The sequence below is a fragment of the Strigops habroptila genome, chromosome 1, assembly GCF_004027225.2.
Source record: "Strigops habroptila isolate Jane chromosome 1, bStrHab1.2.pri, whole genome shotgun sequence".
In the NCBI taxonomy this organism is placed as follows: Eukaryota; Metazoa; Chordata; class Aves; order Psittaciformes; family Psittacidae; genus Strigops; species Strigops habroptila.
Window position 1 is genome coordinate 106748952 of NC_044277.2, and position 14600 is coordinate 106763551.

Consider the following 14600-nt stretch of genomic DNA (forward strand, 5'->3'; position numbering starts at 1 on the left):
TAGACTCTCCTCAGTGATAGAAGTATAAATATAATGTATCCAAGAAGGAGACATTGTAATTTTTTGCTTCTTTAAAGAAATTTGTTGCATGTGCACGTATTTAACGAAAGATGTACAGAAATGTGCTTCAATTCACTACACTCTTAACAGCTACTAGAGCTTAGTTGCTACGTGCAGTAGGGTTATTGGTTGTTCACTGGAGTATTTTAGATAGCACAAAAAACGTGGTCAGAAGGAGGCAAACCTTCACGTAAGTCATCTTAAAAATAACGCAGATGTGACACATAGTCAGAGAAATAGTTTTTAAAGACATGCCAAATCCAGAAACCAACCATCTTCAACAGACGTTAATGGACTTACTACTAACCAGAAACATTTTAGGACCTGGACACCAGCCTTCATAGTCATTCCGAAAAGGGCAGAGAATCATTCCCACAACAATAACAGGTCATGCTTGGAGGAGGTAATGCTTTTGAGCAGTTTGCTACTGCTCCCTTCTATTCTTAGCGCAATGCAGGCTACATCCAACAGCCAGAAACAAGAAGAAACTCGTAATTCTCCCCTGCTATGAACAGGGTTTTTTTGGCCAGCTACATATTACTGTAGCTGGAAACAAAAGAAGAATTATATAAGGGAGACAAATTAATAGTAAAATTGTGTATTTCATAAAAACATACTGGGAGAGGGAAGTTATATTGAGGGTAGTAGACTTTAACATTATCTGATTTGGACCAAAAAATAACATAGTCGTCCCTTTACAGAACAGCAAATACTATGTCATCCACAAGCAAACTTCACAGATTATTTTAATGTTTATCTCCCTATTTAAAAACATTTCCACAGCTGTGTCGTGGGTGCATATGCAAAATTTGATCGTCACAGAAGCATTTTGTCTGTCCTACACATTAAATTTTCCAAATACCACCCAAATTCTGATACCCTACAAAACACTGCCAAATTAAGGCTTAATCCCAGAAACAGTTGCAGAAAGCAAAGTATAATTTTATTTTATCTTGCCCTGAAGATAAGCATAAACAGACTTTGTTGAATCAGTGGAGGGATTAAGCTGTCTTCGTGACCAATAGCATCTTAACCAGGCCACTTCTAATGTCTGCTTGTGCAGCCCATATGAAGAGAAGGAGCTCTCCAAAATACCACTGGAGTTCTTCTAGGCATCTTAAACTGCAACTGGTGTAACAGTGCAAAACCATAGTGCCCCTATGATGGCCCTTCCAAGTATCATGAAGCAAGCACCAGTTTCATCCTGAACTGTTATGTGTTTTCAGAAGCTCTGAAATTGTAGTCCCATTTACCACACCTCATTTGATTTTAGCAGTGCACCATGTCTTTTAATCTGTGTGAGCCATTTCTTTATACCATAGTGAGTCAAAACGCACCTTCTTCTCATGTCCAAACTCTGCTAACAGCTCAGAAATACTCTATGACATGTATTATCATCTCGGGCCTCCTGCCTGAGAAGTCTTCCTGAACCACTCTCTTTCTAGTATCCTCCTTCCAAATAGGCATTTCCAGCTGTTAGATCCAATATATGATTAACTGCTACAATGAGTTATCAATGACTTAATGCATGACGTGAGCACACACAGTAGGACAAATACAGCAAAGAGCATTTCATTCCTGAAGATACATTTGGAAACAAAAGACAAGAACAGTAGCCTCCTGCATGAGTGTTCATCTCTGATTTATGCCACTAATGAGACTCTTGGAAGCAGCTGAGGACCCAGTAACATCCCTTGTCTTCAATTTGAAGTATCAGAACCCGGATCTTTTTTATTAAATGCCCCCTAACATCTCTTGCTACTTGCTACAGCTGGTACTTATCTCACATGGACATCACATGGATGATCTCTAGAAATGAAAAAACCTGGGAGAAAAAAGTTCAGATAGCCACCAAGTTTTATTTCAGCCACGGCAATGATTCTTTCTTTTTACTCTGTGCACAGAGCTGCATAAGCTAGTTTTGTCTCATATAGCTCTCTCAATGTAATGCTTTTAAAATTAGTACTCTGGAATATCAACAGAAATGTTTTCTTCATCTTTCTACTAAAAGCCTCAGGGAATGATATAATGTGGCTAAAAGTGTTCAACCAAAGCAGTTTAAACAAAGCTGGAATAAACACCTCACAGTCAAATGACAGACCAAGATGCAGTCACAGAAAGGTCGCGAGTTATTTCTAATCATGAATACATTTGGGGAAAACAACCGAGAGGGAAGAATTTAGAAAAAAAAAAAAAAAAGATGTTGAAATTAATTTCATACCATATTCAAGAGGAATGCTTTTCTTGATTTAATACTGGCTCTGCAACTGTCATTATTTCCTAAGGCCCACTCGCAAGATTAATACAGAAAAAGGGAGGCAACTGAACATGAAACAAATAAGAATGGAAGAATCAAAGGGTAACCTATTCATGAATATTTTTTTCTGAGTTTTATTGATGAAATCTATGTAGTACATACATCCATTTACTAGATTTATGGCTCTATTAGTAGACCTGTTTTCATATGCAATGAGATTTTTTGCACTTTTCTCTGTAGTTTTTCTTTGTTCCTATATTTCAAGTCCTGGCTTTAAACAAACAGAGGTAAAATGTTTCAAAATAATGTAAATATTTAGGGGGGGGAAAAACCAAACCTAAAATGAAGGAATAAACACCATTTCGCCAGCAGATCTTTCAGGAAGCAACCAGCTCCACTAGTCCCTAAAAGCTCTACAACTCAGGGAGAGAAGGGTAAAGATTTCCCATCCACAGTATTTACGTCTTTTTGGGATATTGGCTATCTTGTCACTGAGTAACATGATACACAACAGCCTTTTCCCTTGATTCCTCTCGTCGGACTGTTCATGATGAAATGGCCTTTAGGGCCAAAGCCTTCTTGGGACTTACATTTCGTGAGACTCCTACAACTATTTATACTGGCACAGCTGAAAGATGAGCTGGGATTTAGATCCACTTAGCACTCGTGTAAAGAGTTTATTCTTTCAGCTAAACTTTGCCACTGCCTTGTTTCCCTCCCCATGCAAGGAAGGATTTTTTTCTTCATTTTCTCAGTTGTAAGCTTTTTTTAAACAGAGTATTTATATTCTTGAAATTCATAAAGAACTAAAGACAAATTAATGGTGGTAGAAAGAAATGGTGGAAAAAGAAAAAAAATATAAAACCCACTAAATAATCAGACGCACAATAACTCTGACAAAGACCTTCCTTTCCGTACCTGCACTCCTCACCTTTCTCCCTGCTAGCATTAATCACCTCTGCAGCACATGTCCCTGGGCAGTGCACTGCACTCGTACCATGCATCACACTCCTTTGCTCAGGAAATGCTTTATGTGTATATGGATTAAGCTCGAAGTGGAAAGTATGCCTGCAACCAGCACAGTGCTATTGGTCCTCACATGCTGGAGTCTCATTTTATTTAGAAAATAAATGTTCTTTTTTTAAAAAAAGTGTTTAGATGCCTTTTGCTCCTGCTTTTATTGCAGCTTTAATAAAATCAAGGAATTGCAGCAAAATGTGGTGCAGGATTTAACAAACATTTTCTCTTGTTGGAATGTGTCTTCTGTCACCCAGTTATACACTCTTCCATATTCAATTAAAAGAAAATCTATAGCAGCTACCCCAGAGAGTCCATTTCAAACACATTTTATTTTAAAAAATGAATGTGAGGGAAAATTGCTTATAAACCATCAGAAATTTACTATGCAGTGACTGCAGGATACCAATGTTATCAAAAACCCCAGGTTCAACCTTGGAAACTATTCCCTCCTTGTTACCCTTGTCAGTTACACAGCAATCATGCCATTAATTCAGCATCAGAATTAAAGTGGATGCAAAATTCAACATCTTGGGTTTGACTGGTTTCCCAGCAAGTTTCCATCCCATATCCCCCAGTTCAGGTTGTGTCACCTTATGGGACACAACCAGTCCCAGAATTTTCTTTTGACACAAAGTTCTCACAAGAGGCCACCCTCCACTTCTCTATGGGGAAAGTCCTTTTGTTTTGCAGGCATATTGCCAAACACATGGGTAATGTATACACCTCCTAGATGTGAGGCCCTAGGTTTCACACTCTAGTTCATTGCTCCTACTGCCTTGTTCTGAAAGTTTCATCTCCTTCTGATAAGTACAGTACGCACAACCTAACACAGACTATTATTATTTCCAATACATACAGCATTTTCATGCCCTCAGGGAGAAGACTCCTCAGACTTCCGGCTTAAACAAGTACTGAAGAGGAGCTTTTGTAAATTCACACTTTCTGAAATTCTAATTTATGTATAATGCTCCAAATTTTGCATGTCTGTCTTAACAAGGAAAAAAAAAACTAAGTCACAGAAAATCACTTCTGCTTCTGCAAATTCCCTCTGATATACGGTATTCAGATAACAACCTCAAAATGTTATCACCAAAACCATACGTTCCCTTCCTGCAGTACTGTTCTTCATTTAAAAACTCATAAAAGATTATAATTATTTTAACCAAACAAGCGTGGTAATACATGAAGCAGATGTGGGATCCAATCTACCTGACTTACGTGCTGAACCTGCACTTCAGCAAGAACAAAAGATACATTCCTTCATCTAAGCTGCAGACATCAACAGGATGGTGCAGGCACAACAGAAGGCCCCCCAAGAGAAATCCACTCTTTGCCTAATTCTCTGGAGACCTTCATAGCCACCCACTCCACTGACTAAAAGGGAATTTATGGACTCAACAGCACTGCTTCATTAAGTGCCTAAAATACATATGTAAGTTAGGAGCCCAAGTCAAGGGAGACTAAATCTCACCAGGACACCTTCAACCTGCCCCCGGTTTTCTTGCTGGAGTGCAAAGGGAAGCATTGCGCTTTATCAGGACTTCTGTTGCCACTTGAAATATAGATGTACACATGTGAATAAAGCAGATGGCAACCTAATCCTAAATTCCTACTCTTTCCCTTAATGTGACCTTCTGAAAATCAATTGTTTTCTTGTAAAACCAATGACCGAAATGAGGGCACTTCTTTGTTGTTGCTCATGCTGAAACCAGCCAGCCAGTGCCACAAACATGACTGCATAAAACATGCTCTTCTAATTACACTTTCCAAAGTGTCTGGATCTTTTAGAAAGACAGAATCAAAAAGTGCCATATGCGCCATCCTCCTGCTATGAATGTGAGGAAAAAGAACGTGAAAAGGAGAAAAAAAAAAAAGCTCTGAATGTTGTTATCGCTGTCCTTCTGGGCCTCCTGAGTCCTCCCTGCTTCCTCTTGCCAACAGTACACACTACCTCATGCTACTGTCAGCAGTGCACAGACATTGCCTTTGCAGTACAGGAACGTGGCAGAAATGCAGGATTTTTCTCTGTGAAAGAATGGGTTCAGTCTAAGTGAGGAGAATGCCCCACAGCCACATGGGTTTGGAAGATTCCTGGTTTCTCCAGACCTCAGGCACTATAAACAACAGGCTAACCACAAGTAGCAAGCCCTCCAAGAAAACAGTACCTGTGGCCACAAGCTCCAACAAATCCAAAGCTGACATGGCTTGGATATCACTTCAGGTATGACCTGTTAGCATTTTCCAGCAAATTAAACATCTTTACAGAAATGTTTCTGACCAACGCTACCTCTGAGCCAGATTACACGGAGTCATCAACAGTCACAGACACATTTCTTCTAAGCTACTTTCATTAAAGATTTATCTTGTAAATAAATCAAAATAAACTATTGCCACTGCCACTTTATCAGCAACCCACTGGTTTATTTTCTCTGGGGAGGTGCTGGCACCTATGAACAATAAAGACTGAGAAGCCCTCACTCAGCTAACTGCTACTTCATTGCACACTGTGGAGCTGAAAAACACATTTACAGGCCTGTAAGTGCATTTACCTGCCAAGCAGATGGTATTTGCATTCTTATTAGGCTTCTTGCTAATATTTCTCCTTGCTTTTTAGGCACTGAGGTATTTTTTATGGAAAATATTTACAAAACTTAAAAGATGAGAGGATTATGGCAGCAGGAAATGGGAAGAACTGGAAAACTTCTTGTACTGAGTGGTATGAAAGTGGCCCCTCGCTCTCCTCCACTTCTAGCTGCAGGGCAAGGGGAGGAAAAGCCCACCTTGTGGCAAGCTGCTTCTGCTGAAGTCCAACAAGCCACATCATCTCCACAGGGAGAGAAATTCAGACAAATAAGGTATTACAGATACGTGCATTTATTTTTGAGCAAAACATAAATTAGGTCAGCTCTCCAGGTTCAGTGTGACCCATGGTGAAGCAAAACACAAGCATTTCTGATCAAGTCCAATCATCTGCTTCAGTGCTGTAGCTGAATGATGCTGATCTTCCCATGTATACCTAACCTAGCTTTGCCTTCAGCAAATCTTGAATTTAGAGTTTAACTACTTCCCTTAAGTAAACATCCCACTGCTTGCCTGACCCTCCTATTAGGCTTGCCCTGATATCCAGGCTAAATGCATCCTTTTGATTCTAACCCATACTTTCTTCCTAATTGTATCATCTACATCCATTAAGCACAATTTTTCCCCATGCTGTATTTCAAAGCACAGAGGCAGACTCTCCTGAATCACTGATTTTTGTTTGTTCACTTTATACTAAACAAATTAACTATTTTTATTCTCTCTGTGTGGTTTGTACTCTCAAGACACTACAGCACTTCTTTTACCCTTCTTTGAACCCTCATTGTCTAAGATACAACATATGCTGTTAGATACCTAACATGTGTATGAGTTCATCCAGGGCTAAACAGGATTGACTGAATTATGGACACTGAACAGCAGAACCATGATCCTGACCAATCTGAGTATTTTTTAAAGTTTATTTATCACCATATAAAGACAATTCTTTCTTGCAACTTTGCAGAAATTCCTAGAGCCAGAGTAAGTGGTTCCCACATGAAACTTTCTCTGCTTTAAGATTGATTGTATGATTTTTTATTTTTCCCAATAATATAACTGAAAATAACTTTGCTCAATTTAAAGTAACTTAAACTGTTTGCAAATGTTAAATCATAATTCTGCCTACATAGGAAATTTCACTCTTATTTCCATACAACTATATTGCCTTATAAACTTCTGACAGGAATTTGTACTTATTTGGAGGTTGGGCAATTAGAGACATTCTTTTCATCCCCAAGCATTTTAGTTAACTATGAAAGGAAATCAAATGAATTTTAATTCTGGTTACGCAAAAATGTGACAGTAAAAACTGTAACAAATTCTTTTCTGTCATGGGAGCAACTCTTCAAAACTGCACTTATGTACCAGATTTGAGCATAATAATTAACTCCTTCTGGGGGGAAGGGGGGAAACAAGCATGGGCAGGGGAAGAAGTATTTGCTCAGGATGACATACTCTGATGAAGCAGCTGGTTTACAAACCTGCCCTGCTTTTGCTCAGTTTTACAGCTGACACAACCAAGGCCGAAGGAGGTCAGTAACTTGGCTAAGGTCAAAGTAGCTCTTCTTTTCCTTTCTCCATTATGTAAAGTGTTTTATAAGAACTCGAAAAATATCTGAGAAGATAGTACTTTCAAATATAAGTCCAGAAAAACAGAGAAAGAAGTTGAAAAATTGTCACCCAAAAGTATGGCATGGTGGAGAAGTATTCTTCTGAGACACCCCACTGCTGAGTCTTCTCAGCAGTGCGTAATCAACAGGGAAGTTTCCAAAAGCGTGGCAACACTACCAACTGGAAAAGGTGCTTTCTTTAGATCGGCCATACTAATAAAAAACAGAAATCAAATATAGAAAGCAAAATAACACCTGACATCTTCACTATCACCTAACTTCTCAGCTAATTTTGACGCACCCTACAAAGACAGCAAATATTTAAAGGAGGAGGAAAATAAGGCGTGAAAATCAGGAATTACTCTATGGCTCTTCCAGCAGGATGCTAACAGAGACAGAAGCAAGCAGCAGCCAGTCCCAACCACTGGACTCTGACCCTTACATACACACTGATTTTCACATATTCATCTTCTACGCTAATACTGCTTGCAAGTCGTGTCTGGAAGTAACACAAACTTTCCATGCAGACTCCATCAATAGAGTATCTTTGGACCATTTCAAACACAGAAGAGATCTAGCTTGGAAGAAATTCAGCCAAGGACAACAAAATGCAGGCAAGGCTCAAAATTCAGATCACTTTTCTAGCGGTAATGGAAAACAAATTGCTCCATACCACTGATATTCTGTTGCTTTCTCAGCTCAGATAACTGCACACTGAAGATCATGAGAAAAAGCAGCAAGCTGATCAGAAAGTTAGCAGTTTTTCTTCAGTTTTCCAAGCTGAGGTAAACATAAATTAATAGGACAGACAACAGAGGGCTTATCTTTTTTTAAAGCAAGCACACAAACAATTCGTATGTGCAAGATAAAAGAATGTTCCCCAGAGAGGAAAAAACCCCAGATTTAATGAAAAGGAAATGGAAATAAAAAGCCCTTTAGTTTTAATTATAAAAAGCTCAGGAATACTTTTTACCTGTGAAAAGACAGCTTCCCTTTCTTTAAAAGTTCTCTCTTTCCAAAAGCTGAGCAGGTGCTTTAAATTCTGATGAAATTTCTCATGCCGTGAAGACAAAAATGCCTTACCAAGATCATGTGACCGGTGGAGATGTCCATGTTGGACTGGACCGGCTCCTCACACCAGGATGATGTGCTGCTCCGGGCCGAGGGGCTGGGAATGGGCCCATCACTAAATTGTGAAGAAACGCTATTTATTCGAGAAGAATGCAGGGGCTCCGGGCGATCAGATGCTTTCACTGCCATGCGCTGACGACATAGCTCCTAGAGAGAGAAAGAGGAAGAAACAACCTACGGTTAAGAGTAATTACAGGATGCAGCCTACTAAAGACATATGATTTACAATATGTTTCCAGGGCTGGAAGTGTTTTCCCCCTCACTGCAGTGATTTTTAGGAGGTTGTCTGTTCTGTTAGGCAGATCTACAAAGAAATACTCAATGAAATTACTATATGATGACTACCCTAACCTTTCGAAAGTGTAATTATGACTGCACGCACATCTCCTTCTAGATAACCAAAAATAATATTTTGGAGCTTGACTTCTCTAACAGATAGCCTTTTTTTCCCCCTAATATCACCCTGCATTCTCCAAAGCCACTTTTGAACTGCTCAGCCTCCTGAAGTTAATGGGGTTGCACGGGAGTAATTGAGAACGCTGCTTGGCCCTGGATATGCAAACTCAGCAAGCTCAAGGCAACTGAATTGATGTGCTCTCCAGCATAAATCCTAGTTGATAGATGCCTCATTTCTCTTCATTAAAATAGCAAACTCACAACACTTCCTCCCTGATGTGGGGCAGAGAGGATGAAGAATGACATTAACGAAGAATAAAAGCAGAAATCTGTCACTGTATTGTTTAAGCAGCTTTGACGAAGAAAGAAAATTCAAGCTATCACACACACTAATGCAAGCCATGTTAAAATACCGAAATAGATTGTACTGGGAATACATATTTTCAGTTGCTCCCATGCACAGAATTCACACAAAAATTCGCAATTCTGGTTAGGTAACAGAAAATCCTGCTGGCAAAACCAGCTCCTTACAGTACACAATTCTGACTCTAATGGGATAAACAGATCCACAGTTATACCATCATTGTTATAATGCTTTAGAATCAGTTATATGCAGTGAAATCCCAGACAGCGTAATAAAATTATCATTTTTTTAACATATGTCTATTGTCCATGAGAGATACTTGGCTGCCTGTGGCGCACAGCACGACTGGCTAGTCCATAGTATGTGGACATATTGCACACACGGTGTGGTTACACATTTGTCTCAGATTACTCATTCTACACAGACAAGCACTAAGAGCACCGTTTCTTGCCTCAGGCTAACAAAATAATACAGTCTGAAGAATTCATACTGTTGAAATGCCACGGCTTCTGTTTTCTTATTCATTGATAATATAGTTGCAGCCAAAGTGCCATCAGTGGGATGATCTGAAAACGTCCATATATCAAGTGCAATAAAATCTTTTCAGACAACAGTTAGAAATATAACTTTAAGTCTATGTGTGGGGGTTTTTTAACCTTGCAAACTTTAGGACACTGAAGAAGGATCCTAATCCATGCAGCATCAAGTGTTCAAACAAACCCACTGAAACCATTATATCGAGTCTCTTCTTGCTACCACATGGCAATGATTAAAGACCCCTCCAAACATTTTCATTTACCAAGGCTTCTGTTTGACTTTCCATTAGAGATGCTTATGTGGAATTTTACTATTGTTTGGTGTGTAATAAATTTTTTATATATATGTATGTATGTGTGTATATACATATATATATACACACACAAATTAAGATACACTGAGACAAAATTTGTATCATAATAACCAGGATATGTTTTGTTGTCTATTACAAAAATACAGTCAACAGAAGTTTGGGAGGCACAGATTTCTCCTGGTATGTGTTGACAGTTGTCAGAATAACTGTACAAACTGTCCCAAGTGAAACTGCCACTTGACTCCAACATTGTATTTGTATATTCATGAATTTCATCCATGCCATCTAAGAATTTTTCAAATTTTTACAAAAAAGTAGGGTTTTTTCCACACTTGGCTAGAACATTTTCTGACATTTGGTACCTTTTTTACTTCCTACAGACCTTAACATGAAAAAGTATTGGGGGGGGGGGAGGAATCCTCCAAAAATGCTTTGACATTCAGACACATATTAGATACGTCAGTTAAACTAAACAGAAAACCAAAAAGCTGTGCAGATACTTAGATAAGAGCCATTCTCAGAGAAAATGGTTTATTTGACTAGGCAAAAGTATAATAAGGAAAGGTATAAAGATATGTAGTCTATCACATAACTGCTGAAAGGATGTGTCTTCTGGCTAGCATGCCATGTGGCTTAGATATGAATTTATTATATTCTAATTGACATCCTGCTACTTGACTCACCCCAACTCCATGCTAACAATAGCATTTGTATTCAGCAGGATCTTTGTTTTTAAGTTGATCTGTTCCTGCTGCTCATATCCTGCCTCAAGTCATAATCCTCTGCTTTTACAAGTGGTTGCTGTGGAAAGGATTATAGACCTCAACTAACAAAAAAGAAATTGGGATCAAGTGAACTCTAAGAAGTTAATATACCATTTCTATACAAATGATAGTGACAAAAGAAGCAAAATTATAGCCAACTGGTTCTGGAGTAGATTAACCTCCAGCTAAAAAGAATGTTTTGGACAAAATATTTAATATGTTACTAAGAAACATTGTTTTAAAACTAAATTTAACATTGTTAATGGTCCTCACAAAAGAAGGTAAAGTTAAGAAACACCACAAATATAAATAAGTTAAAAAAAAAAAAGTAACCTGATCTCAAATATTAACATTTTTCTTTCCTGACATATATATAACCAAAACAATTATTCCCAGAACTGCTGTAACTGTCAAATACCTTAAACAAAGCAACCACGTCACTGCACACAGCCATAAAAAAAGTTTAATGTAAACAGGAAGGTCAAATCATAGTTGTAGCAAAAACATCACTGAATTTCTTGGTTGGTGTTTTAAATCTCCAAGACAATGGGGTTTCCCCTGACTGTAAACAGAGGGTATTTGTTTGAATTTATTTCCAGACTGGTCTAACAGCCCTTAACAGCTCTTCCTTCCCCCACTCCCAGCCAGCCCAGCACAGGTTGAGGAACCTGCCCCATTCCCGTGTGTACATCAGCAACCTCAGGACACCTACAGCTTCCCTTTTTTCAAAGCCACCTCTTTGTTAGCTCCACCATTTCAACTTCTGGTTGGGTTTTTAGCCTAAGCACTGCAGGGATAACACAGTTAACACCACCATGTATAAAAGCTTTCATGTGTGGGGTGTTTTGGGGAGCCAAAAAGGCTCCTTCAGGACATATGGACTGGGGAGGTCCAGCTCAGAGCTAGGAAATGTCTAAATATGGGATGTGGGTTTGCTTCATTCTTGAGATGGTCAGCAATGTCTCCTTCCCGTGGAAGGTATTGGGAATAGCAGCATCTCAACGTGTGGGGTGTTTCACACCAGATGCTCTCAGGGAAACATCATGCCTGGGCACTTAAAGAGGTGTCATCACTTCACAAGCACACAAAGCTCTAGATGATTAAAACCCTCACTAATGTGGTATCTGCTACCCATACACTTCTCCGCACACTTAGAAAAATAGGGATGCTCTTCCCCACTCTCCAAAATGTTTACCCTCATAAGCATTTAGCAAATCAGCCATCTACCAAACCACACTTAGAATTTAAACTTGACTAAAATGTCAAAGCTACAGACTGTGAGAATGACACAAGCTGTATTTCTGTATCGTCTCAGCATGCACACCATTAAAAATATTTTCTAAGAATGAGTTCAATTTACTGCTGCACTTCTATATTTAGCTGAGTGGCTGAGGCTATTTCTGCCGTACTGCGACTCAGTAATGTCTAGCCGTTGTTTGTGTATAGTTTGAGTGCCATTCTTCATTTAAAAACATCATTTACACCTAAAAAAGCAATCATAATGCATACAGTGAAATATGAAGAAATGATCCTTCTGACCCTTCAGGCTATGATCTAATGGATGGGTTGGACGTAAACATTTATTTAAAAGGTAATTTGAAGTTTATGACATTATTTCCCATCACATGGGAATTGCTATCACACTGAGGCACTTATTCTGTTTTTTATTTCCCAGCATTTATTATCAAACTTATGTGGTGGTCACATGCACTATATAATGGAAAAGTAATATCGCTGTGTGACAAAAACTGCCATAACCAAGATAAATATTCTGTAAATAATGTCCAGTTAAATGAGTTCAAAGTACAGAGCAATGATCATCTGTAGAGAGCTTTTTATTTGAAACATAACTGATAACCTTAAACAAACCATAAACAATGTTCTCAGAAAACCCCTGGAAGTCTTCCAAGGAGGTTTTAAAGTGTGCCTAATACTTGGTTGTCCTCACAGAGACAGGGAGAAACACAAGGCAACAACTATTTCCCTCAGGTACAAAAAATGGATTTTCAAATCCATGCAGTCCACTTCTGAATGAACCATACTGTGGTATAAATGTAATTTATCCACATTTTAAAGAAGGGCATTAAGAGACATGGACAACAACCCACATGGATGGAGAGCTAGTCTTGCCACTATGTTTTGTTAGGTGGATCTCTCAATTTGAAGAAACGACTAAGAAAACCGAGGAGGCATCAAGTCTGTTCAGAAACGAGGCCCACAGGTACCTGTCCAGGCCTGGTCTAGAGATGCAACCTGCCTGCCACCACCAAAGTGCCAGGCCACCTCTTAGAGACATCCTCAGCCAGTGACAGCAGCAGCATTTGCTGCCACTTGTCTTCCTGATGCACTGCAGCCATCTGCATCACAGAAGGGCAAGAGAGAAAACGATAATTTGCAGAAACTTTTATCTTCCATCAAGTTCCAACTAACATAGTAGGTATCTGGAAAATCTCTTAAGACCACAGTTTGCTAAAATGTTTGATTTTGGAGAGAAATCTATGTATACACCCTGGTAAGGACTAAGAGTATAGGTATATGTAACTAAAATCAGCTGGAACTAAGGCCTGAATGGTCAATACTGAATCTTTTCCCCTATTTGCAAAACTTGTACTTGAAAACCTCAGGGTGGCATGTTACAGGCAGAGACCTGACCTGAGGATCTCGGTTAAGAGATGGCAAACTTGCATCTTGGCTTTCCACTCGCTAGCCTTTAAGACAAGCCACTCTACCACAAGCTGCCTCCAGTGAGTATGTTGCTGTTTATTAAAATATGCCTACTGAATGCAAATATGCTACGCAATATCTTCAGGTAGCCTAAGTCCAGCCACTGACCACAGCACATGAATCATTCTCATCTAGCTGGTACAAGGTGCACTGTAAATGAAGTTGCTCAATCCAAAGTAGCTTCATATCTAAAATACTGCTCTTTTTTCCCAGCCACACTGACCTCAGATCTGCTTAATAGGAGCCCCAGGATTTGAGGGAAATTACAACTTTCCAGATTATTTAGAAAAATATATGTAATTTAATTAGTATATATTAATGAAAATAATCTATTTTTTGTAACCGATAGCCAAATTTACATAAATCCAAAAATAAAGTCCAGGAAATACGACTAACATTTCCACACTTTTAAAAATCTTTTGCTTGACAAATTCAAATGGAAATATCCTGAGCTAGGCCAGAAACAAGTGTGACACCATTATTTTCAGAATTAACAAAATATAAGAGAGGATAAGCCCTTCCATGGTATAATTATTAATAAAATGCAGAGACATTAGACAAAGAAATTACTGTTTATTAAAAGTGATAGCTGAGTGTACATCGAGCCCTTTCAACCTGACCTGCCTAATGTTCTATCAGAAACAAATCTGCTTAAGCAGGCATGATCACAATAGCACTGTGTTCATTTTCCATGAGAAACAAAATTGCTTTGTAGAAATTTTAAATTAAAAAATGCTGACTATTAATTCTAAAAGATTCAATGCTATACTTTATAACAAAATACACAATGAAAACTAAGAATATATGTAAACTTTTAAATGCTAGATATGGAAGAATAAGATCTTTA

General features: G+C 38.6%; 1 protein-coding gene across 1 annotated transcript in view; it reads right to left on the reverse strand.

Annotated features, from left to right (window-relative positions):
- Positions 1–14600, reverse strand: part of PTPRN2 (protein tyrosine phosphatase receptor type N2) — a 590472-nt gene that overhangs the window by 80100 nt on the left and 495772 nt on the right. The window contains exon 14 of the mRNA XM_030483611.1: positions 8608–8802. Within this exon, the coding sequence (XP_030339471.1) occupies positions 8608–8802 (195 nt within the window). The remainder of the gene's footprint in view (positions 1–8607; positions 8803–14600) is intronic.